Source organism: Lemur catta, chromosome 6, assembly GCF_020740605.2.
Source record: "Lemur catta isolate mLemCat1 chromosome 6, mLemCat1.pri, whole genome shotgun sequence".
NCBI classification, from domain to species: domain Eukaryota; kingdom Metazoa; phylum Chordata; class Mammalia; order Primates; family Lemuridae; genus Lemur; species Lemur catta.
This window is the reverse complement of record NC_059133.1, coordinates 108,765,679-108,793,235: the sequence shown is the minus strand read 5'-3', so window position 1 is coordinate 108,793,235 and position 27,557 is coordinate 108,765,679. Positions and strand designations below refer to the sequence as shown.

The 27,557-nt window shown below is 44.8% G+C and overlaps 2 protein-coding genes and 1 long non-coding RNA gene across 8 annotated transcripts in view; 1 reads left to right on the top strand and 2 right to left on the bottom strand.

Annotated features, from left to right (window-relative positions):
- Positions 1-1,137: 1,137 nt before the first annotated feature.
- Positions 1,138-26,164, bottom strand: LOC123640225 (neurotrypsin-like). Of its 4 annotated transcripts, none has more exons than XR_006735922.1 (6): positions 25,568-26,164; positions 22,111-22,252; positions 21,006-21,211; positions 18,310-18,388; positions 14,921-14,993; positions 1,138-1,279 (listed from the first exon to the last, which is right to left on the bottom strand). XR_006735922.1 is itself a non-coding variant. In XM_045554699.1 (5 exons), the coding sequence occupies exons 1-5, from the start codon at positions 25,821-25,823 to the stop codon at positions 14,975-14,977; spliced, it is 702 nt and encodes a 233-aa protein (XP_045410655.1). In that variant the 5' UTR covers positions 25,824-26,164; the 3' UTR covers positions 14,768-14,974. The 4 variants fall into 4 exon arrangements, 1 of the variants encoding a protein (XP_045410655.1); XR_006735921.1 differs by lacking the exon at positions 1,138-1,279 and adding an exon at positions 9,184-10,524; XR_006735923.1 differs by lacking the exon at positions 1,138-1,279 and adding an exon at positions 10,597-10,997.
- Positions 6,058-15,728, top strand: LOC123640227. 3 transcript variants are annotated; one of them, XR_006735924.1, is made up of 4 exons: positions 6,058-6,313; positions 9,470-9,618; positions 11,142-11,240; positions 11,330-11,381. It is a non-coding gene; the product is annotated as an uncharacterized LOC123640227 (long non-coding RNA). The 3 variants fall into 3 exon arrangements; XR_006735925.1 differs by lacking the exon at positions 6,058-6,313 and adding an exon at positions 8,355-8,397; XR_006735926.1 differs by lacking the exons at positions 11,142-11,240; positions 11,330-11,381 and adding an exon at positions 15,633-15,728.
- The window catches only part of LOC123640226 (protein NDNF-like), a 47,034-nt gene continuing 45,151 nt past the window's right edge, over positions 25,675-27,557 (bottom strand). The window contains exon 6 of the mRNA XM_045554702.1: positions 25,675-25,764. The gene's annotated coding sequence lies outside the window, so the exon portion shown is untranslated. The remainder of the gene's footprint in view (positions 25,765-27,557) is intronic.

The window sequence follows — 27,557 nt, the reverse complement described above, 5'->3', positions numbered from 1 at the left end:
CTATTGTGTAGGTGGAGAACACAACCGGTTTAGCAGCCAGGGATGCTGGTGGTAAAACGTACAGTAGTGGCAGTAACCTATACTATTTTTGCCAGTGTCTGACTATGCACAGGGTGAGGCAAGATGTTGCCTAGACTCTCCGCTGGGTCTTGCTGCGCTGGGGAGGGAGGGCGCTTACACTGAGGGGAATGGTGCCTGCTCATGCACAGAGGCAGCCGGCTGAGCTAGAGGCTGGATGTCCCTTTGATGGCAGACTTATGTTGTTTCCCCCTGTTCGCTTTTCTAGCAAAATTAACAGAATTCAGGCTGCATTTGGACAATGGGAACAATGTAGAGCACAGGGTACAGGAGGCCATTTTTAAAACCTTGTGTTAAATTTATTACGATTATCAGCGTGGCCCTCAGTAACGGTGTTCCAGCAGAACCGCAGCTCCTCTGAGCCACTTCCCAAAGCACCAGAATGGGTTCCCAGAATGTGATTTCATTCCCCACTCTGTCCCTCTCCCTCCCCAAAGGCATTTTCCTGGGTAGTTGTGCCCCAGGATCCCATAAGACACTCTCTGATTTTGACTTCCATTGTTCTTCTGACATGCACTGTCTGTCCATACTTTTGAGACATTTCCTTTTCTCTTGCATACAATTTGTGATATGCCCACATGTGGGATTTCAACGAGGGTGGTTGCTCTAGGGCAGCGTGTGTTGGCAATGCCACCAGGAGGGGCTGCATGGAACAGAGCTGAGAGGACCGCCCGGCATCACCAGGGTCCCAGGAACCCTGAATCCTCACCCTGCCTTTGCCAGGACCCGCTGTGTACATTTAGAGGATGAGTTTAATTTCTCTGGCTTTGAATTTTTTCATCCTCACCAGGAGCTGAAACCAACAAATCTCTACTGTCTCTTCTCTATAATTTTAAGATAATCAAAATTCTCTTCACTGTTGGTTGACCTTTACCGGCTTAGGATTTTTTATTTTAACCAAATTCAATACGAGGTTAAGAAATTCATAGTTCTCACCAAACTCCAAGTAGAGAAAGTTATGTCTTGAGACCACTGGGCTGGGCGTGAGTCTGGAGGCCCGACCTGGGCGAGCCCATGTCCTCCTGGCCAGCGGCCTGTCAGCAGCGTCCGCGCAGAGACGAGGAAAGAAGAGGCAGCTCTGGTGCCTAAGAGCGTGGCAGGCCAAGTCCATCGCAAATAAAGGGTTTCCAGGAGGATACAAAACCTCTCACTTCCTGACACACGGGCAGTTCAGTGAGTGAAATCCTTGCTAATCCAAACCCTGTTAATGTGGAAAAGAAATTAAAAAAGAAAGGAGAGAAGAGAAATGAAGATGATCAAATAGTACAAAACAGAGAAAATAATGAAGCTGATTAAAGTGAGTTTGTGCCACGAGAGTTTGTTGGTTTTTATCTGTATCAAGAAAAGATTTTATTATGCCGCTGTGTGTGCATGTGATGGTCACTGCACAGAATTCTTGCCTCCCAGGGACTCACCCTGCTGCTCCTGGAAAGTCACCTAGAGACAAGAATGTGCTTCTCCTTGCAGCGGGAACTCTGCTGACGCTTCCCAGTTTAATCAGTTTCTCTGCTGGAGCCAGAGTTATCTCTTATTGACTCAGTAACAATTAACTTTTTAACATAAGCATAGCCTTCAACCACAAATATGCCACAGTTTCAACACGTGATGTGTCAGCCCTTGAGTACTTGTTGACTAGGGACTTTTATCTTGCCAGGCCTCCCAAGAGCTTAACAATTCAGTGCATAACAAGTATCAGAAAATTTATTACTGTGCATTTGGCTTTTGTGTATGGCGAGTAAAGAATGGGTCATGGGAATGGCACGTCTCAGAGTAAGTTACCTCTGGAAACCACCATTAACAACCATTTATTTTTATACTTTCTAATCGTAAAATTAATATATTCTCATTAGAAGAATATTGGGAAAACTAGAAAGGAGAAAAATAATCACAGTTCCCTTATCCAATGGCAGAGACTATTATATTTCAGCATTTTCACCCCAGCATTTGCTTTTGTGCAATTATACCTCCTCCTCACTGTCCCCCCCCTCGCCTACTTATTGTTAGGCATTGTTACTTATTCTATGTGTGTTACCCAGATAAAGCTGGGTCGTTCTGTCCTGCTCTTTGTGACTTTGATAAAACCAACTCCAAACTTCTCTTCCTACATCCTATGGGAAGTTCAGGGACCTCCTCAGGATTTCTGGCTTGGACTTCTCACTTCTACTGAAATGTCAGTTTCAACTTTTTGTCTTGTGAATATTTTTTAATCTTTCACACTACTTTGATCCAAGTGAGGGACTAGACGCGTCTCCGCAGTTCTCTTTGTGTGTGAACATCTGTCTCCTCATTGCTCTTTAGAGCAGGAACAATGTGGTTTTGGGAATTGACTCCAGATCCAGCCTAAGCCAGTTGGATAATTCCATTCTTCTGCTAGGAATTATTTTAGGAACCCAGGTTTAAGCCAATCAGTGTGTGGCATTTCCCTGGTGACAGTTCCTAGTTCAGGGACAAGTGCATATACTAAATGATTCCAATCAGAATGAAGAGGGGAGTTTAATTTCACAGTTAGATAAGAGACTTTCTCTCCCACTTGTCGTGACTATTGTCTCAGTTGGCAGCTCCCTGCATCTGTAAGAATAAAGGTCTCCAAAGGAGGAGGACAGAGTGCGAGAATCGCAAAGCCCAAACTTCTGCATCTCCACTTCCGTGAGCCAACAAAGTCCTTTATCGCTTAAGCCCTTTTGAGACAATCTTTCTGTTACTTGCTGCCAAAGCATGTTAACTCTTAGGTAGTCTTTCCTTCTCTGTCCCTACCCCCAGCAATATTCACACAAGTTATCTAGGTACTAGAAATTTTCTCGAGCTGGGGGTTTATATCTCAGAACCATAAAGCACAAAATTTGACATTGAATATTGGATCTAACACTGTTCTGTAGTCATTTCTGTCCACATTTTTGGTTATTTCCTAAGATGGAAGTCAGTTGATGATTTCAAGCGATTTTTGCTTCAAAGCGCCCGCTGATGACGGTGTGGAGAGGAGATGCCGGGGGTGTTGCGGGGCAGGATCCGGACATGGAGAAGCTGCATGTGGAAAAGCCCTGTCGGGCCACAGTCCTGGAGACAAGACGTGGAGGGAGCGGTGAGCCTGTAGGCGCGTGTGGCTCGGAGTCCCCAGGGGCCACAAGCTCCGAGTGGCTGTCTGTCCACAGGGAAAGGAGCTGGGGGAGATGGCTTTATTTCATGTTGCAGCCTTACTATATTCCAGATACCCCGGGAAGCTTGGGGACAAAGATTGCAGATTTCCTATCGCCCCTGCTCTGGAGAGGTTCATGGCTGAGGTGAGCAGCAGGCACCAGGCAGAGCAAGGGCGGAGCTGAGCCGTCAGCTGTGTGATCTCCGGGTCACCCAGGCCCCTGGTCAGTCACAACCAGGGGTCAGCAGCCGCCCCGTGTGTTAAAACCCCTTCGGCCCTGGTGTCACGTGGGGTTTTTCTGAGTCCTGTTTGCTCTGCTTAAGATCCACGTTTATCCCGGGTTAAAATCATTCCGCGATGAGTCAGGGCCACCCCCGACGCCCCGCCCCTGCTTGTCTGCAGTAGGTCCAGGTAGACATCCGCTGTGCTGTCACTTTCCTGCTTAACGCCCTTCGGTGACGCCCTTCCTCCCCCTCACCCCACACAACCATGTGGGTAGGTCGGTGGGTTCAAGTGTTTTGTGGGGCTCCTCCCTGACCCTGGAATTCTGCAGACCCCACCCCTCTCTCCGCTTCCCCCTCCTGTGACCCCTCGGGCCAACCCTGCGCCCCCTGGCTGTCCCCAGGGCACTCGCCACGGCGGCAGGCCCTCGGCTCTCGTGCTGGCGGAAGTGACCTGCGCCTGTCTGGCGACCCTCTGTGTTTCTTCTGCACAAATCACATCCCACCGGCTGTGCTCGCTGTGGCGTGTTTGCGTGCTTGAGCTACTCTTCCAGGCAACGAATATCTTTTTTATCCGCACCCGTGAATGTGCGCTGGGCTGGGTGGGGGACAGAAGCAGAGAGTAAGGGAGGGATAACTAGAACGCCTGTGAGGGAGAAGAAAGCGACACACAGCAGGGGACAGAGCCTGTGCACTTGGAGAAACAATGGAGTGAAGGACAGACCCGGTGCCAGAAGCAGGAGAAAAGCAAAGGGAGAAGAGGGAGCTGAGCAGAGAGGAAGGGCGGGGACGGGGAGGCTGCGGCCGCCAGAAGCAGAAGTCGTCCGCGCGGGGAGATGCTGCAGACTGAGAGTGGGGGTGAAGGAGTGACAGGAGCAGAGGGGGACCCAGAGCAGGCAAGGAGCTCAGCAGGCTGAGGGAGGCCGAGTTCAGGGGACAGCAAAGCAGGGGAAGAGGGACCGGGACAGGGAAAGCGCAGGGGGACAGAGACAGGGAAGAGAGAGGCAGAAACACACGGAGTTAGCGGACAATTCAAACTTGGGAAGAAGGAATGACAGGAAGTGGGACAGACACTGCAACAGAGTGGGGGCCGGACACCCCGTAGGAGAAAGAGAACGATGAGCAGACGCGGGGAGTGGGAAAACGCAGAAATGGAGAAAGAGGGAGCGAAGGAGAGAGAGACATATAAGGAGAGAAAAAGAAAAAGAAACGAACTGGACAACGTACACGTGGACTCCAGCAAGACTCAGACAAGGCCTGAGAGAGCAGATCCCCAGGGGTGAGGAGTCCACATCTTTGCAGGGCACTGAGCAGAGGCTGTGTCACCATGAAGCTCTGGGGACATCACGCGGGTGCTGAGATGTGTGCCATCCAGCCCATGCACACGGGGACAGGAAAGACCCTACACCGAGCTTCTCTTTCACCCCAACTACTGAAGAGGGGCTTGGGCTGTGTATCCCTGGTGGGGGAGTGACCGTCTCCAACACTGGAAATGATAACTGATGACCGTGGAGCTCACTGTGGGAAGGACCGGTTTAGTGCTACCCTCTGTCCTGCTAGGGGCCTCCAGGACTTCTCTCCTGAGCTGCACCCCGACTGACAGGAAAGGTGCCCCTGGGCATGTTTTAGAGACCAGAAAACAGAGGCTGGAGACTAAAAACTTTACCCACGGTGACGCGGATTATCAGTGGGAGAGTGAGATTCTAAAACAAGATCTACTGAACTCTCAAATGTATGCTTTTTCCAGGGGTAAATAAAATGTGAAGCTGGATAAGAAGAGAACCTCAAAAACAATTTGAGAAGTAAGAATAGAATAAGTAAGGAAAGATGAAGCTTGGACCAGATGGGTCTCTGACTAAGGATTTGTATCAGTAGGGAACAGAAGCCACCTTTATGTCTGTTACTCGGAAAGGGATTGAATACAGGGAATTACACGCTCACACAGTCGTTAGGAGGTTTGGAGGGGTGAGTGTCAGCCCAGGGTTTCAGGAATGACTCTCAGCACTTCACAGAACGGACTCATTCTTAGGCAGCCATTGGAGCCAGAACTTTAATCCCCAAATCAGGAGTTTCCTGCCACCTCCCAAACTGCCTCTCAACCTCTCAAAGTGGGAGAATTAACACTGGAACACACAGTCTTAAAGCTGCTTCTGCTTCGACTGCCTCTAAAATCCCAGGAACTTAGAGAGTGCTGGCTGCAGGGGACTCCAGGCAATGCAGTTTTTAGTCTTCCAGACTCTCCTGTATGGGAAGACCCTCCGGAAGGATGTAGCCAGCCAGTCAGCCCCACCCACCACCGGCGGGTCCCAGGTACTCGGGTAAACAGATGAGGGCATTTGTATTTATTCCAGAGGCAAAACCTGCTGACTGTCTGCCATGATTTCTCTCAAATTCTTCCTTTTTGTGCCGTTTTAAAGTTATTCTGCTTATATAGGGGAGAAACCTGCTCTTCTGTTCCTCAAGTGCTTTCTTTGGAAATTAAGATCCTTCTTTTATAGCAAAAAGGCTATGTCCTGGGCTTGAAGTCTGGTGCAAGGTCTTGGGGAGCCGGGAAGAGTCAGGGTTGGTGAGGCCCTAGACAGCCGGACCCCGCTGAGCACTAGCGCAGGTGGGCCGTGGCCACGGGAGACACCATCAGGCCAAGGGGAGGCTCCAGCATCTGCACTTGGGTCTTGGAGGTTGTTCCTGGAAGACCTTTACACAGCTTTCTGGCCTCTCCTCTTCACTCCACATTTTGCCAGGATCCCTGGAGGAGAAATGACTTCCTTTCCATGTTCCATGAAGTGACTTTGTCACAAGCAACTCTTGCCAGCCCTCCTCCCCATCTCCAATGCCCCCAGGGCTCACAGGACCAAGGTCCCCCATGGCCTGTCTATCCCTGGTAAGTGTCAATCATATTGTACAAACAATTGAGAAACATAGGACATTTTATCAGACCCCATTTCCTTATTTCCAGTAGTATAAGAAAATTGAAGTCAAGGCTAGTTTCTGCATAGACAGGATGAACTTTAGGCAGGTGGATTTTGTCAGGCTCCATCTCACGAGGCTAAGCTTTCACTGGACCCTGCTTCACAGAGGCCCTGAGCAGGGGAGAATGCAGTTACTGGGACGGAGGGAGCAATCCCTCCCATACATTTGCAATCCCTAAAGGTTTGTAACCTATTAGGCTGTGGTTGTGCTGAGAATAAAACACAGTTTCAGTTCCATATAGAGCTGGCAAAACATTCAGGAAGCACAGTTTTCCAAGAGCTGAACTAATTATGCAACTGCGGCGCAGCTCAGTTCGAGCTTCCTGTGGTCGTGGAGAAATGGACCGTAAGAAGCAGAATATTTTGTGACGGTTGGGGGCTGGCAGCAGAGTGGGCAGCTCACAGGAGGTGGGTCGTGACCCTTTAGCACAATCTGCTGAACAGGCTACATGAGCAACACAAAGACAGTCTCCACTGGCCTGTTAATCATGAGATGATTCTGGCTGGACTTGCATCTGCAGATACTTTCGAGAGGGATGTGGGAGCTGGGAGATCTGTGGCTCCAAAAGTTTACAAGAGCAGAAGACTCTCTGCCCGTGTGATCCATAGATGGGGCATGAAGGACGCAGCTGACGATGGGCAGAGCTGACAAAGGGGGGAGCAGGTGCAGAGTCACCGAATGATAGGCCACCTACAGCCTGTGACTTTGTCAACAAGATTGAAACTATAAAACAGTTTTGCATTGAAATTGCTCACTTTCAGACTGGTTTGGGTTTAACTGTAAAGGATAAACCTTGTTCCTGCTCTTTTGTGCATCAGAGATTTAGTTCGGGTCTAAATACCTTTGCTAGTACAGTCTCCCTAAAGGGACACAGTGTAAGAGTGGTCAGAGGTCAGACAGAAAAATCTCAAACTCATGGCTCTGCTACTTAATTGCGGTAGAACTAGGACAGGTTACTCAACTCCTCTAGGCTATAGTTTCCTCAATGAAAAAAAACAATCCTTCCTTAAAGGACAACTGTGAGAATAAGACAAAGTAAGGAACCAGGCAGGAGTTCTAGATAAGAAAATCTCTCATGCTAATAGTTGCTATGGTTACCAGACTTCTGAAAACCCGCCAGATACTGGGAATTCAGAGGCCCAGGGCTGGCTAAGGTATGGGATCAGGAGTTCAGCTCAACACAGTTTTAGAGTTCTAGCCGGGCATGGGATACAGTCAACAGGTGAAGTTCTACTGCTTCGGCTGAGACTCTGAGCTCTTCAGTAAGGAGCTCAAGGGGTGAATTCTGGAGCAGGGGTACCTCCTTTTCTCCACATTGCTTCCTTCTCGGGTCTCTCTCTCTCTTTCTCTCTGTCTCCTTCCCTCTCTCTCTCTCTCTCTCTCTCCCCCCACATACATATAGGTCTTTGCTTGTTAACAGTACAGTTGACCCTTGAACAATGCTAGGGGTAGGGGCACCAGCACTCCCCACACACAGTCAGAAATTCATGTGTAACTTTTGATGCCCCCAAAACAACTGATAGCCTACTCTTAACTAGAAGCCTTACTGATAACATAGGTGATTAACTATTTTGCATGTTATATGTATTATATACTGTATTCTTACAATTAAGTAAGCTAGAGAAAAGAAAATGTTATTAATAAAATCATAAGGAGGGGAAAATATGTTTAGTATTCATTCAGTGGGAGTGGATCATCCTAAGGTCTGCATCCTCATGGCTTCACACTGAGCAGGCTGAGGAGGAAGAAGAGGAAGGTGAATCTTGCTGTCTCAGCGGTGGCAGAGGTGGAAGGAAATCTGCATGTGAGTGGTTCCTTGCAGTTCAGACCTGTGTTGTTCATGGGTCAACTATTAATCCGATCCATTCCTACCATCTTTATTCCCTTCCAGGTGTACCAGGCGCCATCACTGTGTGAACTTGTATTTGAGCGTGGTGTGTATGGGGGACTTGTCCTCACTGTGTCAGTTCTCCAGGAAGTACACAGCGAGATGGGGTAAAGAGAGTGGAAGGCTCGTGGTGGGAGTAACGTGTGGGGAAGATAAAGGGGAGACAGTAGTCTGGATAGGGTGACACATACGGGACACTCTATCAATCCAAGGGGAAGCTCCAGAGCCAGCTGCCCTTCAAGGCAGCCCTACGGTGGGCAGGAGTAGCCAGGCCTGAGTACCCTGCCCTGCTCGGTGACTGGCTGGGGCTGCCTGGACGAGCGTGGCCTCGGCTCGCGTGGCTGCCCGGCAGCTGTCCGCTCCCTGAGCTCGTCCCGCCGCCCCGCACGCTCCTCCCCAGAGGGAGACAGGGCGCCCCTGACTGAGTGAGTCTTAGACCTGAGAGCTCCACGTGCTCACAGCTCCGTAGTGAAGACCATGACTCTGTCACAGCCTCTAGCACGTGCTCAGCAGTGTTTAAAATGATTCTCTTTAAGCCTCAAGACAACTTCAGAGATAATTTTTATTTTCTACATTTGAAAGGTGAGAAAACATAAGAGGTTAAGTTACTTTTTCCAAGTTCAACCGAAGGCTAGAAATAGCAGAGCCAGGGGATTTGAAGGTATGCAATGAAACAATAGTCCATGTAGAGTAGAAACTTGTCTTATATTCTTACAAAAATAGAGGGCACGCATTCAGCTTACCTAGAGAATGTAGGGATTTTGCCCTGGTCACAGTGGGGGGAGCAGGTAGGAGGAGAAGGGGGAGACAGGCTTTTGGACTAATCACGTGAATATGTGACAGAGGTCAGGACAACGTCTGGCTGTAGAAGGACAGTTCATAGCCACTGCCTCCAGAATGTTGACCTGGACAGTCCACTCATATTAACATTCAGAAAGTAAGCACAGAGGAAAAGTATATGGTTGAGAGGGAGTGAGAGCGATTGCTCTAAAAGAAAAAAGATGGACTACATTTTGAAATAAAACTGGTAAAATTATTATCTGCAGAGTTAACAGTAATAAATAAGATGACAAGAATTAGAACCCAAAACTTTAAAAACAACTTTGAGTGTCAAAAATATCTTCTCCAGATGCCTTATTTAATATGAATTTGCTGATCAGTTCGATTACCTTTCTGCAGTCAGTTGGGGTGTATTTCTACGGATAATGAAGATGAAAACAATGAGTCTTCGTACGTCAGCCAGGATCTGCCCCACCGGACTCGTGGGACACGTTGCAGCCTCTGCCTCCATTCCCGATCCAGGTGGACAGGCCCAATTCTACCTCCAGGTTAGTTGGGCTTGCACTTGGGTTTCAAAAAGTGATAAAAATTTATAGTTCACTTTGAATTTGATAAGATTCCGGGTAGTGTCTTCAGAATTCCATTTCATTAGCCTGTCCAAGGACTTCCAGATTCTCAACAGTCCTTACCAAACCAGGAACTGAAAGGCCAGCCCTTTTTTCATACATTTACAGAGCAAACAGAACCCGTGTCGGTTTATCAACGAGACGGGAAAGGAAGTTTCTCTCTCAGGAAGCTCAAGGCGGAATTTTGATAGATCCTTAGAGTGCAAAGGGTGGTCATTAAAATTTTAATCTCTTCACACGATTTCATACAGCTTTACATACACACCCAATACTGAGAACCCACAGACACCGTGATCTCTTTCTTCCCAGTGGAGGGTATTTGTTTAAACCTCCTTCCCAGAAGAGCTGGGTTGCTGGACTGGCTGGGGCTGCCTGGGCTCGCGTGGCTGCCCGGCAGCTGTCCACTCCCTGAGCTCGTCCCGCCGCACCGCACGCTCCTCCCCAGAGCGAGATAGGGTCGCCCCTGACAGTGCTCAGGCCCCAGGGAAAGAGGGACAATGTGGCAATGGACGAGCTGAGCAGTGCTTCTCAGCGCCTCAGAACTCAAGGTTGATTTGAAAGATGGCTTCCGATCTGGGGTTGTCGTGCAATATTTGTGACATACTTATACTAAAAAAATATTGGTTGTCTGTCTGAAATTCAAATTTTTTACTTTGCATTTTATCTAAACATCATCTGTATTTACTTACATTTTGAAAGTCTGCATCGTCTCTGGCAACCCTGCTCTAAGCACGGTCTCCAGAGCTGCAGAGCAGAGCTAAGGTGCCCATTTATTAATGTATGAGCTAGACAGTAAGGCAGAGTCCAGTAACCAAGCCATGGGGTCAGCTGGAGAGAACAAACAATGACAGATTAAAGGAAGAGATTTTGAGTTGTCGGAAGCAATAGAAATTATTGACTGATCGGAACATGCACTGTGCAATATGATGGCATTTGATGAAGGTAGGACAGTTGCTAGAAAGGAGTGTCTAAGAGGTAGTACTGTTATTACTCCTATTTTTATTTTATTTTGTACATTTTTTAAGCCAGTCGATACTCTATTGAATGGGTGAAGAAACTGAGGCACTCGGAGAGCGGGTGACCCACCCCTGGAAACACCGGCTGTGGAGTGAGGGTTTGAACCGTAGTCCGCCTCCTGCTGCTGCGCCTTGCAGCCTTGGTTCTCTCTTCAGGACAGCTTTGCGCTTTTATTTACTTATAAAAATTTTAGGTGCTTAAGGACATCAGAAACTCCCTTCTGAAGACAATTCCTCCATGCACAGGTTAGGGACGATCCGAAAAGCCAGACTTATCAGATTCTCCTTTAATATTTGTTGATTAATAAAAGAAAGATATTGTTTTAGAAGAGGACGTTTTAAATAATAGTAATATGTGGCATGTTGGTTGTCTAAAAAAGCCAGAATTCATGAGTACTCTCCTATTAGTTGCAACGTCTTGTATTTCAGGAGCATCTGACTTCTAATCTATTCATGGGTTCATTAAGACCCTGGTTGAGCACGTGTGTGTCAAGCCCTGCACGAGACACTGGACGTGGTCATGGAAAGGTGCCATGTGCATAGTCCCTGCTTTCTGGGAACCTGTCGTTCTCTTCCTGCCTTTTGTGTAGGGCTGGATTTTTCCTTTGTCCCTCCAGAGCCCACCAACCCTGTTATGTGGCCCAGAAGACCAGCCTCTTCCCCTGTCATCTTCTGGGGTCTCTGCTTTTCGCTGGGCTTGGTCCGTAGCAGGGTGGAGAGAGGCTGGGCTTTCCTGCCTGTGCACTCTCTCAGAGACATTCGCTCCCCCTCTGGAGCCTCTGGTTCTGTCGGCAGCCCCTCTCCACAGCCAGAGCCCTGAGTTCTGGTAAGTGTCCCCGTCTCCCGGTCCCCAACAGGCTTAGAGGTGATAAGGGCCTCTGCTTGTCGCTTATCTCCGGGGTTTTGCTACAGGTTGTTGGTCTCCTTAATCCTGTCCTGGCTTTTCTAGATAGTCTGTCAACTTAAGTATTTTCGGCGACCCCTTTGAGTGCATCATCTCTTTCCCTGGGACCCTGACTAATGCGAGCATGGCAATCCCTCCTATGGCTACTGCTTTGCAGATTGTCCATAAATTCTGACCAAAACAATAAATAAATTTGATCCAAAGACAAAAACACTGAAGCAATGAAATATGCTTAGGAGAAAGTAAAACTACAGGCCAGGAGTAGTAGCTCATGCCTGTAATCCTAGCACTCTGGGAGACCCAGATGGGAGGATCACTTGAGGTCAGGAGTTCGAGACCCCATCTTTACCCAAAATAGAAAAAATTATCCAGGCATGGTGGCACATGCCTGTAGTCCCCAGCTACTTGGGAGGCTCAGAGAGGAGGATCGTTGAGCCCAGGATTTTGAGGTTGCAGTGAGCTGTGATGATGCCACTGCAGTTTACCCAGGGTGATAGAGTGAGACTCTGTCTCCAAAAAAAAAAAAAAAAAAAAAAGAAAAGAAAAGAAAGAAAGAAAGAAAGAAAGTAAAACTGCAATTGGCATGCATGCTGACTGCGCACCAAGGAAAAGAGAGGCCGGCAGTGTCAGTACAGTGGACCCATGAACAACATGGGGGTTGGGGGTACTGACCCCATGCAGTTGAAAGTCCACGTATAACTTTTCACTCTCCCAGAATTTAACTACTAATAGCCTACTGTTGCCTGGCAGCCTAACCAATGACATAAACAGTCAATTAGCACATATTTTGTATGCTATATGCATTATGTACTGTGTTCTTACAGTAAAGTAAGCTAGAGAAAAGAAAATATTATTAAGAAAGTCAGAGCCTGGTGCAGTGTTGTGCACCTGTGGTCCCAGCTACTCAGGAGACTGAGGCGGGAGGATTGCTTGAGCGCAGGGGTTCGGAGGTTACAGTGAGCTACGACTGTGCCACTGCACTCCAGCCTGGGCAACAGAGCAATAACTCATTTCTAAAAAAAAAATGTTACTAAGAAAATGATAAGGAAGAGAAAATATATTCACTGTGGAAGAGGTGGAGGTGGAAGAAGAGGCAGGAGAGGCAGGTACAGTCAGGGTAAGTTTTATCGAGAAGAATCTGTGTAGAAGCGGAGCCACGCGGTTCAGGCTTGCACTGTTCAGGCTGCTTGTGTTGCACTGGTCAGCTACGCAGTGTGTTCCCGTTGCACTGACCAGGGCCCGCCCCACAAGGACTCGTGTGCATGATTTATCAACGCATCACGTACTCGCGTAGCCATGCAGAGAGCATCCCCTGCTAAACCACACGGTGCACACATTTTTGTAAATGTATCTTTTATATGCACGTATGCATTATCCACATCTCACATAAAGAAGAGCTGAAAGAACTGATTAGGTTTAGCAAGGAAGAAAGCCGCTACCCCAGACAAATGACTGCTGTGTTTACTCAGACATTTCTCAGAGGACCAAGCATGCTTTGAGCTGCACTAAGAGATCTCATAAGGAATAAAGAAGGATGTTCTGGGGAAGAAGATTCTGCTTCTGTGGAAGGGAAAACTTTGTAACAGTGTGAGGTCCCAGAATAATTTTCCAGTTTAGCTATGTGCTGTTTGTTCATAAGAATCACTTTGGATTTTGGTCGCATAATATATTCGATACTTAAAAGGAAATTCTATGAGCTCAATTACATGGCATAAGTAGCTTTTTAAAAAGGTTTGCTGGGTGGTCCCTGATAGCCTCTCATAACGTAAGGCTTGCTTTTTTTTGTTTTTTATTTTTTTTGGTCATCTGTTAAGAGACTTAATGGGAAACGGCATCTCACTAGAAATGCATAGGAGTTAATAGTCTTCTGCATATTACATGTTTGTGATATTAAACAAAAAATAACGTACAGTGTGTTCACATATATAAAAGTGGCGGAACACTGCCTGGCTTATAGCAACTGCTATGTAAGTGCCTGCTGGTATTATTGTTGTTGTCGTTGTTCTACTTTGATGACATCTTGTCACATCACAGTTCTAGTTCCAGCGGGTCAAGCGTCACTCCTCCAGCAGTGGCTGCGCTGCACCTGCCAACAGCACGGCCACCCCCAGCCTTTCCCTTCCCAGGGGTGGTATGTATTGGCTGTCGCTACCCCCATCCCTGTGGGAAGTCACATCTGGTCTCTACTTCTACAAAGACCCCGAAAAGATGGAAAAGGAAGGGCAGGACACTGCTGAAAAGGCGGTGACCAAGCAGGAGCTTCAGAGCGTGGCCTGCCCGGCTCTCGAGTTTCTGCCCATCCGCCAGGCCCGGCTGCCGGTGCAGTGGGGCCAGCTGCAGCTCCGCCACCTGGGCCGCGACGGGGTGCAAGTAGCCCCAGACGGCCACACGGGATTCTCCCACAGAAGCTGCCTCCTGGGCAGATGACGGAGATGAGACTGAGGGGAAATCACCATCAGTCTCTGAATAAAAACAGAGTGCGACTCTGTGTCGGGCAATCACAGTGTGCCCTCGATCCCACGCAACCGCCGGTTACAAACACTGTCACCAGTAACTTTAAACTAGACCCGACTGTTCAAGCTATAAATTAGTTGTTAAAGCTTAGTTATTTAATAATTAAGTCAGACATTTCTAATTTTGTACTTTTTTATTTCCTCAAAATGTTTTCAAGTTGTTGTAAGATTCTGATTAACTTCTTGGTCATTTTCACAGAGCATGAGGCTTATTTTTATTTTTGGTTCATGTCAAAAGGTAACTAATATTAATTTGTCATTGCACTTATCATTTTTAGATACATAACTCATTGCAGTGGAAAAGACCTGAGAGATTTCTTTCTTTCTTTCTTTTTTTTTTTTTTGAAACAGAGTTTCGCTCTGTTGCATGGGCTAGAGTGAGTGCCGTGGCGTCAGCCTAGCTCACAGCAACCTCAGACTCCTGGGCTCGAGCGATCCTCCTGCCTCAGCCTCCTGAGTAGCTGGGACTACAGACATGCGCCACCATGCCCAGCTAATTTTTTTCTATATATATTTTTTAGTAGGCCAGATAATTTCTTTCTATTTTTTTTAGTAGAGACGGGGTCTCGCTCTTGCTCAGGCTGGTCTTGAACTCCTGACCTTGAGTGATCCACCTGCCTCAGCCTCCCAGAGTGGTAGGATTACAGGAGTGAGCCACCGCGCCCGGCCGAGATTTCTAAATAGAAGAAAACTCTGAGGTCGTCCCTCCCATATTGTAGAAACATTGCTTCTTTTAGATATGAATCCATATTTTTATCAGTTTGAAAGCAAAATATGATGTAATTGCCCACCTTTGACATGACTTTAACCAGGAAGCTTGTCCCTTTTTTAAGTCTTGAAAAAGTTCATCCATAGCAAGAAATCCTTCAAGAATAAAAATAAAACATCACTTTATTTAGGTTCAATTCAACCAGTACTTGTTGATCATTTATTATGTATTAGGCACAATTCTGGGCTCTGTAAATTCAGAGATGACTGAAGTGGCCCTGTCCTTAAGAAGTTCACTATTTCTTCCTGAAATGGGAAGCTAGACAAGGCATTCTAGAACAACGTGGGGAGTTCTTTAGCTGAAGCCTGGTATACAGAGTTCTGACAGAGCCCCAAAGGAGTCTGATGATTCCTTCTGAAGGGAGCTTGGTCTTATTTGGTTACATGCCTGTCCCCTTTAAGAGACTAGACTCTGCTTGAGGACAAGGACCATGTATTCATTGCTCTTTATTCCTACTGAAAGTACAGGGCTCAACTTATCTTTTTCATAGAAAAGAAAGAAAGAGACGGAGAAAGAGAGAGAGAGAGAGAAGTAGAAAGGAAGGAAGGAAGGATGTTATTTGCTAAATTGTGTATTCCCAAAATTCATATGTTGAAGTCCTAACCCCAGGTATCTCCTAACCCCAGGTATCTCAGAATGTGACTCTATTTGGGAATAGAATCCTTAAAGAGGTAATTAATATGAAAGAGGTCACAAAGGTGGGCCCTAATCCAATATGACTGATGTCCTAATAGGAAAAGGCAATCAGAACACAGATGGACACAGACACACACAGAGGGATGACCATGTGAAGACACAGGGAAGATGGACATTTACAGGCCAAGGAGACAGACAGACCTCAGAAGAAACCAAGCCTGCTAACATCTTGATCTCAAACTTCTGGCCTCCAGTACTGTGATACAATAAATTCTTGTTGTTTAATCCATTTGGTCCATGATATTGGTTATGGCAGCTCTAGTAAACTAATACAGAAAGAAGGAAAATAAGAGGTGATTCTTGAGTCAAACACCAAAGAGCAAATATGATTTTTCCAAACTGGAAAAGGAAAAAGGAATGATTAATTCTGTCCAGAATAGGAAAAGAATCAAGATTTCACAGAAGAGATGACATTTGAGCCAAGCATTGAGGGGTTGCCAGAATCTGTCACTTGGAGAAGGAGAAAAGAGGTTAAAGCATAAGAGGAAGAGGGACCTTTTCACAAAGAACCACACGCACTTGGAAAATGGGCCCAGCAGGCTGTCTGGGCTGTGAGTTTGAGGTGCAGGGGTAACGGGAGATGAGTTGGGCAAGTAGATTGAAACCGGACTGTGGAAGACCAATGGTCGACCACGAAGGGAGTTCGCATAGTAGAAAGAATTGATCAGGTCTTTAGATTAGAGACAGACACCAGGAAGGGAGGAAGGGAAGGGTGAAGAGAGAGCAGGAAGTTAAATAGCGTCTGTCATAATGGTGCAGACAGAACGGTAGGAGGTTCTGAAGTGGACAGGGAGCCATAGAATTGAAAAGTTGAAAGTCAGTGTAACATTGTGGGTAGAACCTCTACAAGTGATTGACCACAGCAGAAGCTGTGTCCAAAAATAATACTAAGATTCTGAGTTGGTAAAGAGAAGAGGACTATACCAGGGTCAGAAATACAAAGTCGGGAGCAGGTCTTGGCTATGGTTGATGGGAGGTGATGATTTGATTTGAGATGAGATGTATGACAAAATCAATGTGTGTTGCAGTAATTAGGAGAGATCTAGAAGGGAGAGCTTCACCCTGTGACAGGGGGATTTAATGGTATCTGGCCCCCCATCAAGCCACGGAGGCCACATCACATCAGAGCAGACCTCCCATGTCTGGCTGTGTCCCAGGCTGAGTTGTAAACCACTAATGGACACACTGTGCCTTCTGTGGCCCCAACCCTGCTGACTTCTGCCCTTGAGTTCCCACATATCACATTTGGCTGTCATCTCTTCTTACAACGATCCTTTCCCTGAGAAAGAATAGGCTCTGTAATGTGCAGTAACAAACACCCCCAAATCTCAATGGCTCAAAACAACGATGCTTCATTTCTTGTTCACATGACATGTCCATGTCATCATTGTCCTTCCTCTGGGTCCTGGCCATGGAGCCACTGTTCACAGTCATCATGGCACAGGGAAGAGAAAGCTTGGCAAAGCCTCCAGGGCACTTGAAACTTCCATCCCAGGGAGGCCCAAGGGGAAAGAGGCACCTGCCTGTGTGGACGCAGTCCAGACGGTGCATGTGAGGAGGCGGCCTTGACCTCCCAGCCCTCACAGTTGCTATGCCCTTCCCATGTTCCTTCCCAGGAGCATGGAAGCCCTCCGCAGCAGAGAACCCTGGCACATGCTACACTGACCCAGTGATCAAGGTGAAGGCGTCAGTGATCAGCTATGTTGGGAGTGTGACCCGAGAGGCCGTGACAAGAAGGCATCTGACCTCTGTGGTCTCCCCCACAGACCCGCAGCCTTCGTCTACTCACGGGGACATCAGACTGAGCACATTCTACAACGCGCTTGCCCGGGACGCCTCAAAGCTGCCTAGGTCACCAAAACAAGGAAAGCCTGAGAAACTGTCATGGAACAGAGGAGGCTAAGAAGAGATGACAGCCAAATGTGATATGCAAGGGGCTCTGTGGAATCCTGGAGAGAAAATGGACATAAGGTGAAAACTAGTGAAATCATTCAGATAACGTGTGGAATTTAGTTAATAGTGATGCTAAGTAAGGTCGGTCCCTTAAGTATGACAAAGGTAGCCTGGTAATGTAAGATGTGACCGCAGAGGGACTGGGAAAGGGGTGTGTGGGAACTCTATGTACTGTCCTTGAAACTTCTCCGTAAGTCAAAAGTATTCTTAAGAAAAAAAAAAGAGATGGCCGGGCACGGTGGCTCACGCCTGTAATCCTAGCACTCTGGGAGGCCGAGGTGGGAGGATCGCTCAAGGTCAGGAGTTCGAGAGCAGCCTGAGCAAGAGAGAGACCCCGTCTCTACTAAAAATAGAAAGAAATGATCTGGACAGCTAAAAATATATATTGAAAAAAATTAGCCAGGAATGGTGGCACATGCCTGTAGTCCCAGCTACTCGGGAGACTGAGGCAGTAGGATCGCTTGAGCCCAGGAGTTTGAGGTTGCTGTGAGCGAGGCTGACGCCACGGCACTCTAGCCCGGCTGACAGAGCAAGACTCTGTCTCAAAAAAAAAAAAAAGAAAAAAAAAAGAAGAACAGGGTCTATATAAATTAAACACAGGTCAAAAGACAGTGTGATTATCAGCGCAGTCTGTATTTAGTTTAGAAAATAAAATGAATGAAACAAATCCCTTCTATAATAATAGAACATGCCTAGTTTGTAACGCTGTATGTATATAAATAATTCTTTAATATGGAAAATCTGCTTCAAAGAACCTTTTACCTTAAGGAATTTTTCCCACCAATGATCCACTTCTGCCGACGGTGCAGTAACCTCAGCCCACAGACAGACGCCAGGGGCCCTGAAGGAGGAAGGTCAGGAGTTAGACCCTCGCTGCTGATGGAGGGGTAAAGGCACAATAAGTGTTGTACTCCCCTGATGCTTCCTCCTCTATGTCAAAATCCCTTTCTCTGCAAATTGTAGGATAACTTTTCCTATAATGAAGATAAAAAGTGTCCTCATTCGACCAAATGGTAGCAAGTTGCAAACACATGGGAAATTTTATGAGGTTTTAGCTCCAAGGGGTTTTAGGGCTTCTGAGTCGTGTGACCCCGTCTAGTGCCTTGTCCTGGTCGTGTCCTGCTGCCAACTATAGAAGCTGTCCCGGAGTTCAGGAATGTCAAACAAAATAAGAGAATGGCAAAGGCAGTAAGGGTCTAAATGACTCACTTTCCAAATACACCACTGTTCCAAGCCACAGATGAATATGTAACTCAAAGGAGCAAACATTCCCAGGCTAGAATTCCGATCTGAATTTACGTTTACTCGGGGTATTAACGTATGAAAAGGGTTTGCTAAGCCAATTTAAGTGGTCAACTGTATTGATGGGTAATACAGTCAAACTTCCCCAGGTAACAGACTTCTGTCAGGAACATACAAAAAAGAGTTCAATGAAAATGACATGCAAGGTGGTGTAAAAAAGAAGGGCAAATCTAACAGATATGACCAATTTTTAAAATAATTTTAGAAAGCAAGAGAATGTATATAGAGGTACTTTGCTTCTTTGGTTAAGTACGTGTGGATCAGGCACAGATACGCGCTGTCTTTCCATTTGCGTAAGGACAGAAGGGTGGGCATCTTGCCAAGAACACGAGACCTCATGGGGACTAATGGTCCCCCATGATACTCAGGTAGAGGAGAGCCCAGTGGGGAATTAGCAGTCGTTATTTCTTGATGGAGAAAGAGGTCCGACAATGTGTGCCAAGATGAGTAATTTGCCAAATGATCTCAGAGGCATGCTGTCAAATTGTAACTTCAGCTCTTAGAATATGAGTCCTCTAGATGACACTGCATATTATAGGATATTAGAAAAAAAACATAAGTTTCCAATAGTGCTCCAAGTTGGCTAAATGTATATGATGCCAAGAAAAGGAATGATGTAACAGTGAGCAAGCAAAACCTGAAGTTGACATCACTCTGAGACAAAGCACCAGATTGCAAGAGAATAAAATGTATTTAAACCCACAAACTGTTATAAAAAATAAATAAAAAGCAAAATGAAGTTCATTTATAAAAGGACCCCATCAGATGACCAATGACCAATGACTTGAGTTTGAATCACCTTATAGAAGTCACCAGTCAAGAGTGTGAATATCAAATCAATCGGTTCCTGAGCCAGTTTCTGTAATCTAGCTAGTGTAGCAGGAAATCTTTTTACTTGAGGTCTGGCAACATTGTTATAACCATGGAAAGGAGTCAAAATAAGTATTGCCACAACTCCAGAAAGGCATAAAAACAAACACATAAACAATGAAGAAACAAACCTACGGTAGCTCATCTTTTAGAATAGGTTTACATAGAAGTGTAGTAAAATATTTCACAGTTATTGAATTTTTATATTTTATAACTACTTCAGGGATTTGACATAATCCAAAGAATCAGTTATATTCAATTTGTAAGTGTAGTTTAAATTATTGAAGGGAACTTAATAATCAGAATGTAGAGAAAACTGTCTTACCAATTCCTATGTGTATGTATATGTATATGTAAAAAAATAAAGCACAAGGAGTTGTCAATGTTCTGTCTACACTCAAAAGCTCCTCAGATAGTGAAGAATCATATTAACAACATCCAGAATGCTCTAAAATGCTTAAAAGAAAAAAATGTTTTTAAACGTAAAAAAAAACCCAACATCCAATTCATTTATTGCATTCATTTATTGCACTGTCTTTGGCAGTTATTAAAAGGTTTTAGAAAAGAATAATACTCAAATACTTAGATGTACCTGATCTTAACAAAAGCCAATGGCACAAAAATATGAACTTTCAATGCAGACAAAGAGATGACTGTTCTTTTCAGCAAATGTAGCAAGACCTTATCCTACAAAAAATTATTTTAAAAAAATTAGTAGGGCGTGGTGGTGCACACCTGTAGTCCCAGTGACTTTGAGAGATTCACGTGGAAGGATCGTGTAAGCCCAGAACTTGGAGGTTGCAGTGAGCTGTGATCACAGCACTGCACTCCGGCTTGGGTGACAGAGAGAGAGACCCTGTCTCAAAAAATAAAATAAAAAAAAAATATAACAGAATAAAATAAGAGTGAAGAAGTGCCTTTGTTGGATTCATCTCTCTATTTCCATTGCTTTCCTTTTTAAGACGGAAATATCAATTCTGGATCTTCAAGGACAGCTTTATTTCATCCAAAGAAGGGAATATAGGAACCGTTAAGAATGTACAAAGGGGGTGATCCCAGGGATCACAGTTTCTGGAAATCCGCTCCTAGCCCTGAGCATGCTCTCTCTGCAAGCCCCACCTGGGCAAGTTTGCCAAGAACCACTGCTCTAAATACTACCACCAGGAGCAGGCACTGACTGCATACGTTCTTGCTGCACGGGACTTACGTCACCAAAGCCCTCCTTGGAGTAACGAGGTGGGGGTCAGCATCCCGTGGCTTGCTTAGGGCCCCAGAAGGCGGCTCACCTTTCTTACTGTTACCTGACGCTTTCTTGCCAGAATAATCGCAAATAACGCCCGCATCCTCGCTGTGGCGGCAGTTGTGTCTTCCGATGTCCTGCTTGATGCAGTCAGCCAAGGACCTCTCATGTCCTGTGCACTTCACGTTGTCCACGTGGATGGGTCCTGCTCCTTCCCCAAAGTAAGCCACGCCTCGTGCTCTGGCGGGGCCCCTGCAAACAGAGCCTTCTTAGGCACACGGAGAGTCAGTCCATCACGCGTCTGAGCAAATCACAGCCTGTGCCCCCGTTCCACGTTCTCTAATTTTTGCATATTAAAATTAGCCTCTGCATGTGCTAAAAACCATTTATTTCATGACTGTCAAAAAAAAAAAAAAACCCTAGCCTGTAATCCTAGCACTCTGGGAGGCCGAGGCAGGAGGATTGCTCAAGGTCAGGAGTTCAAGACCAGCCTGAGCAAGAGTGAGACCAAGACCCCGTCTCTACTAAAAAAATAGAAAGAAATGATCTGGACAGTTAAAAATATGCAGAAAAAATTAGCCGGGCATGGTGGCGTATGCCTGTCGTCCCAGCTACTCGGGAGGCTGAGGCAGGAGGATCACTTGAGCCCAGGAATCTGAGGTTGCTGTGAGCTAGGCTGATGCCACGGCACTGTACCCAGGGTGAGAAAGTGAGACTGTCTGAAAAAAAAAATTTTTAACTAAAAATAAGTAAATAATTTAACTTTAAAAAAAGAAAAAAATAGAAATGTTTAGTGATGGAAGATTCCTGTGCCCAAAAAGATGCTTCTAAAGTTTCTCTTAGAATTAAATCTTTTTTGTGTAAAACTCATTTAATGATATTAAATAATAATAAATGGTCATTGGATCAAATTTGCATTTGCATTGTATCAAATATTGTATCTTACGTGACATAAGGTTTCTCATGATAGAAAAATTTGCATAGACTCTACCTGTTACTTTGTTATAATTCTGAATCAAATCAACATGCTGCCAGTATTTTCAGCTGAATAATATAAACGAATTTTAGATAAGAAGTAACTCATTAGAACAAGCACAAAAAAGTCAGAAATGGGCACCAGTAACCACCACAAACAACGAAGCTTTCCTTACTTAAAGCCAAGCTGCCGACAGACCACAGCTGCGTCCTTGTCACTCCATCCATCGTCGCAGATGGTTCCCCACTGGCCATGGATAAAAACCTCCATGCATCCCTCCTTCTTGTTTTCTCCATACACCAGTCGGAGAGGAAAACCTAGGCCGCCATTCGAGAGCATTAGAACAGCTGAAACAAGCATGAAGCATGAGAGACTCAAACTCCTGGGCTCAAGCGATCCTCCTGCCTCAGCCTCCCGAGTAGCTGGGACTACCGGCATGCGCCACCATGCCCGGCTAATTTTTTTCCATATATATTTTTAGCTGTCCAGATCATTTCTTTCTATTTTTAGTAGAGATGGGGTCTCGCTCTTGCTCAGGCTGGTCTCGAACTCCTGAGCTCAAGCGATCCTCCCACCTCGGCCTCCCAGAGTGCTAGGATTACAGGTGTGAGCCACTGCGCCTGGCCTTTACAAAATCTTAATATAAAATATTTGGGAAAGCTAAACAATCTCTGGGTATACAGTATCTTTAATTATATATCTCAAATTGATTTCTAGCAGTTTTCTTTAATTTTTCCTGTAACATTGATATAATACACTATTTTTGGAAAATAATACTATCTCTTAGAAAAAAGACAAAATATAGCATAACTACAAATTAAAAGTCTAATTTTATACTGTAAAACTGAGTAAGAGGCAACCTCACTGGGAAAGAAATCTTTGCTAGGGCTTAACACTCTGAAGTTTAGAATCTGTGTCACGTTAAAGTGAGAAGTCCGGCCGGGCGCAGTGGCTCACACCTGTAATCCTAGCACTCTGGGAGGCCGAGGCGGGTGGATCGCTCAAGGTCAGGAGTTCAAGACCAGCCTGAGCAAGAGCGAGACCCCGTCTCTACTAAAACAATAGAAATAAATTATCTGGACAACTAAAAATATATATAGAAAAAATTAGCCGGGCATGGTGGCACATGCCTGTAGTCCCAGCTACTCGGGAGGCTGAGGCAGGAGGATCGCTTGAGCCCAGGAGTTTGAGGTTGCTGTAAGCTAGGCTGACGCCACAGCACTCACTCTAGCCCAGGCAACAGAGTGAGACTCTGTCTTAAAAATAAATAAATAAATAAAAATAAAAAATAAATAAAGTGAGAAGTCCACGTATTTACTCCCCAGAAATTGCCTCTCACTCACACAGGCGCTAACTGTATTCTTACCAGAACTACTTTTACTGGCTTAGAATTTTACTTTTGAGTATTCCACCTACTGCAGACGGAAAAGAGTGTGCTAAATGGGCTAAAGCTAATTTTGAGAAGAGTTGCATTCACATTTAAAGTTCAAGTGCAGAAGTAAAAGTAAGTAGTAAAAACCTCTACTGTTTCTTTTTTCTTTTTTCTTTTTTTTTTTTTGAGACAGAGTCTCACTCTGTTGCCCGGGCTAGAGTGAGTGCCGTGGCGTCAGCCTCACTCACAGCAACCTCAGACTCCTGGGCTCAAGCGATTCTCCTGCCTCAGCCTCCCGAGTAGCTGGGACTACAGGCATGCACCACCATGCCCGGATAATTTTTCTATATATAGTTTTGACTGTCTGTATAATTTCTTTCTATGTTTTAGTAGAGACGGAGTCTCGCTCTTGCTCAGGCTGGTCTCGAACTCCTGAGCTCAAACGATCCACCCACCTGGGCTGCCCAGAGTGCTAGGATTACAGGCGTGAGCCACCGCGCCCAGCCTCTACTGTTTCTTAAATGCTGTTATTTGTATCAGTAAACCACGATCTCCTTCTCTAGGCTTATCTTTTCAATATAAAGTATTTTTTAGTAAGTGGGAAAGTAACGATCTATTTGACTGAATAAATGGTCATATGATCATTTCCTCAAAGGATATGTCCAAAGACATAATGTTCTTTGGACAAATGACTTGAGTTAATAGACACATTACTGAGATTAGAATAGAACCAAAGAGATTCATAATAGTGATCACATATTTTATTAATCATTATCACCTTCCGCTTTTTAAATTTTTAAAAAATACTTTTAGAGTCCTAGAATTAAAAAGAGTTTCAGGTGAACTGGAAAGGTCAGTTGTCCTAACCCTCCGATGTAGTTAACAACACAGGCCTGCAGAGAACTCAGATTACACGGTATTCTGTCACCAGATGTGGTGACAGAGCACATCTGAGCTGTCACCCCAAGACCCTAATACTTCCTCTCTGGGGTCGAGAGGGTCCATTTCTAGCAAACAGCTTCCTTCTCCCCAGCCACACGCAATCATTTATCACATAATCCTGGGGGGATCAAAAGAAGAATAGAGCAAGGGACAAGGAGAACAAATACAAAGAAAGAAAATTGGAACTCTAACCCGCAAGGGATAGAATAAAAACGTGTATTTCTACTTGATATAATGCTAGATTAGTGCAGTGAGTCACCACAATCTCACCGTTCAGAGTACAACGAGGAATAACCATCCACTTTGACGAACTTAAAGTATGCAATATGCTTAATGCTGTGGGAATCAACAAGTTTTGTTACTTTATAATGTGAAGATTTCAGCTTCACGGTCCCAAAACAAATGGATACAAGAAGGGGCTGGTTCAATTCTGAGGCTAAAAGGCTACCTATGACATTTTAACATCCACTCACACACACTCACACTCACACACACACACACACACACACACACACACACACACACGTGGATGCATGTGTAGGTACATAACAGAGCTACAAGAGCATTTCTGGAAAGTCTTCCAAATGCCTCCTTCTGTATTTTTCAGGGGTATTTATTCTCCCCTACTTGTCAGACATTGAGAATCTGTCAAGAATGTTTAACTGTTCTTTGCCCATAAAAGGTTCTGTATCCAGAATTATTGCAAGACTGTTAGAGGAGTTAGTGGCCTTTGATCCAACTACAAAGCTAAAAAAAAATTATAATTTGGGAGTAGCAAAGGTCCCTGATGGGTTTCTGGAATACAAGAGCATCCTAGAAAGATGGGTGGGCTATTAACTGCAAGGAATCCACTTAGAAGCCCCCTGACAATCTCGAGAGAGCAATGGCTGGCCAGGGACAACAACTGAATCCTTAGATGCAGGGCAGAGCTGGGGTGGCGGTGAGGAGATGGAATTTCTTTTTTTTTAATCCTGTCTCACATAGTTCATTAGAATTCAAAGTAAATAAAAACCAGAGCAGGGGACCAAGGAGTAGGGGGATGGATATTGCAGCTTCTTTAGTCCATACCTCGGATACATGTGATCCTAAACATTTTAGAAACTTCAGCTTCTAAGTAAAGAAACCCAATTTAGGGGTAGACATTTCATAGTTGGTGGAGAGACTCAAAAGATTGTTTTTTCTCTGCATAAAATTGACTGACAATTAGACAGTTGTGGGAAATAGACCCCCCCAAAAGCACCATTGCACATTCTGGAGCAGCAGGTGGAGGTGCAGCAGCCACTGAATTAGGGATACCGAGAGCCAGGCCAGTCCTCACCCAGAGAAAGTCTGTGTCCCTCGCTGCCAGGGTAGCAGGCGACTCCAACGTCCTTGCGATGGCCACAGTCATGCCGCCCCCAGGGCTTCCTGGAACAGTCGAGGAAACTGGTTTCCTTTCCGGAGCAGGTGACATCGTCCAGCCATATGGGACCCATGCTTTCTGGGAAGTGGTTTGCGGAGGTTTGTTTGCCGTATCTGTGACAATAAAACAAACATGGCTGGTAGACTGCTGGCTTCAAGGAACCACCACACATAAAACAACCTCATGAAGTGTCATGACTTCAGAGGGTAAGTATTTGTTCCTTTCCTACCTTGGGGACAAAGTTCTAAGAGCTATGTTTGCTCCATCACACATGTTGGTCATCTTAAAAATTTTCTATTATTTCACTGGGTAACTAATGAATAACTAAACCTCTTTCCCCATTCATTCTTGTGTTTTGTCTGCAATGTAACCCGCCCATCAAAGAGAATGCAGACAAAGAGGAAAACCCTCAAATTCCTGACCATAGAAGTCACAGTGTGGACCAGACGGTGAGAACACGGAGCTCGTGTTGGCCACCTGAGCTCACTGATTCCATCTGCTTCTCCAGGCTTCTCTGCTAACTGACCCCTTCTCCGCTAGGAAAAGTGCGGATTAGTTCAGGGATGACTCAGGCACTGTTCCTAATCCGTGATGAAATTTGGATTTCGGCCCATTAATATCAGAATGACAATGTTCTTGGCTTTTCATAAGATTATAGAAACCCAACTTTTTATAAATTATATTTGCATTCCAGCTGACTTTATTTGTAACATTGCACTACCAAAAAACTAAATATGTTATAACAAATATATACGTTGCAGAATAGGAAAGATCTACAAAATAAAAATGGTAATTTAGTCTACAATCCTTTCATTCTCCCCCAATTTTGTTTTCTTTTGTCCCATAAAATCCAAACCTCCAGAAATCACTGAGTTTAAGGATATTTTAGGTATCTTTCAGTTTGAACAGTCTATGAAATCCAACTCTTACTCATAAGTTTTATGTCCATCATCTCCCTCAATTCATGTTCTTATTATTTCTGTGCTAAGAATACAAAGAGATCTTTCTCCCTGGCATGAGTTTTCTTAATTTCTTTCTATACAAGCATTTATTAAAGAACATTTTACTAAATTAAAACAATGAAACATTTAATAGACCGTTCTAAGGCTTTTTTTCCTATTTGCTAATTAGGCCTTAACTAGAAAAGTAATTCACCTAAACGTCCCATTGCTATCATTTTTCACCATTCTTACATGAAATGCCCCAATCTGATTATCATCTATCCTTATCAACCATATAACATACAACAGGAAGTCATTTTACTTTGGGATTGCATTTGTACAAAGAAACCTAAAAAGTTTATCCTTTTCTCATGCCCCCAAAAATTATTTTTCAAAAATTCCTCCCTAAACTACAAGTAAATGTAGCACATGCTTTTACTACCATCCAAAACAATCACTTAAAACTTCTAACACACATTATTGAGAACATTTTTAGAATCAGTAAGTTTGTATACTACTGTGTATGCAAGAAAAACCGAATGGATTTATGAAACTAAATAAAATATGGAGAAAAAAAATCAATGTCATTCGTTTTCATTAATAAGGAAAAAATGTGGATATAAATAGTAAACAATAGGATTTATGACTCTCTAAATCTATGAAATTGGAGTATAGTTAACAGTCTAATAGAGATTTACTTAAAATGACACGTATTAAGTAATTCTCATTAATTAAATGTCAATACACTGTATTTATTTGGCTGTTACGTCATAGCCCTTTACCCAATAAGCGCTCTGCCCAAGAATATTCAAGACATGGCACAATTACATGCATTTATATCTTCCTGATAGCATTATTGTAACAGGCAAAATTAAACTAAACTAAATATTCAATAAGTTATGGTATGAACCTTCTATGGATATTGTTATTAAAAATTATGACTACATAGCAATATAATGGTAAAA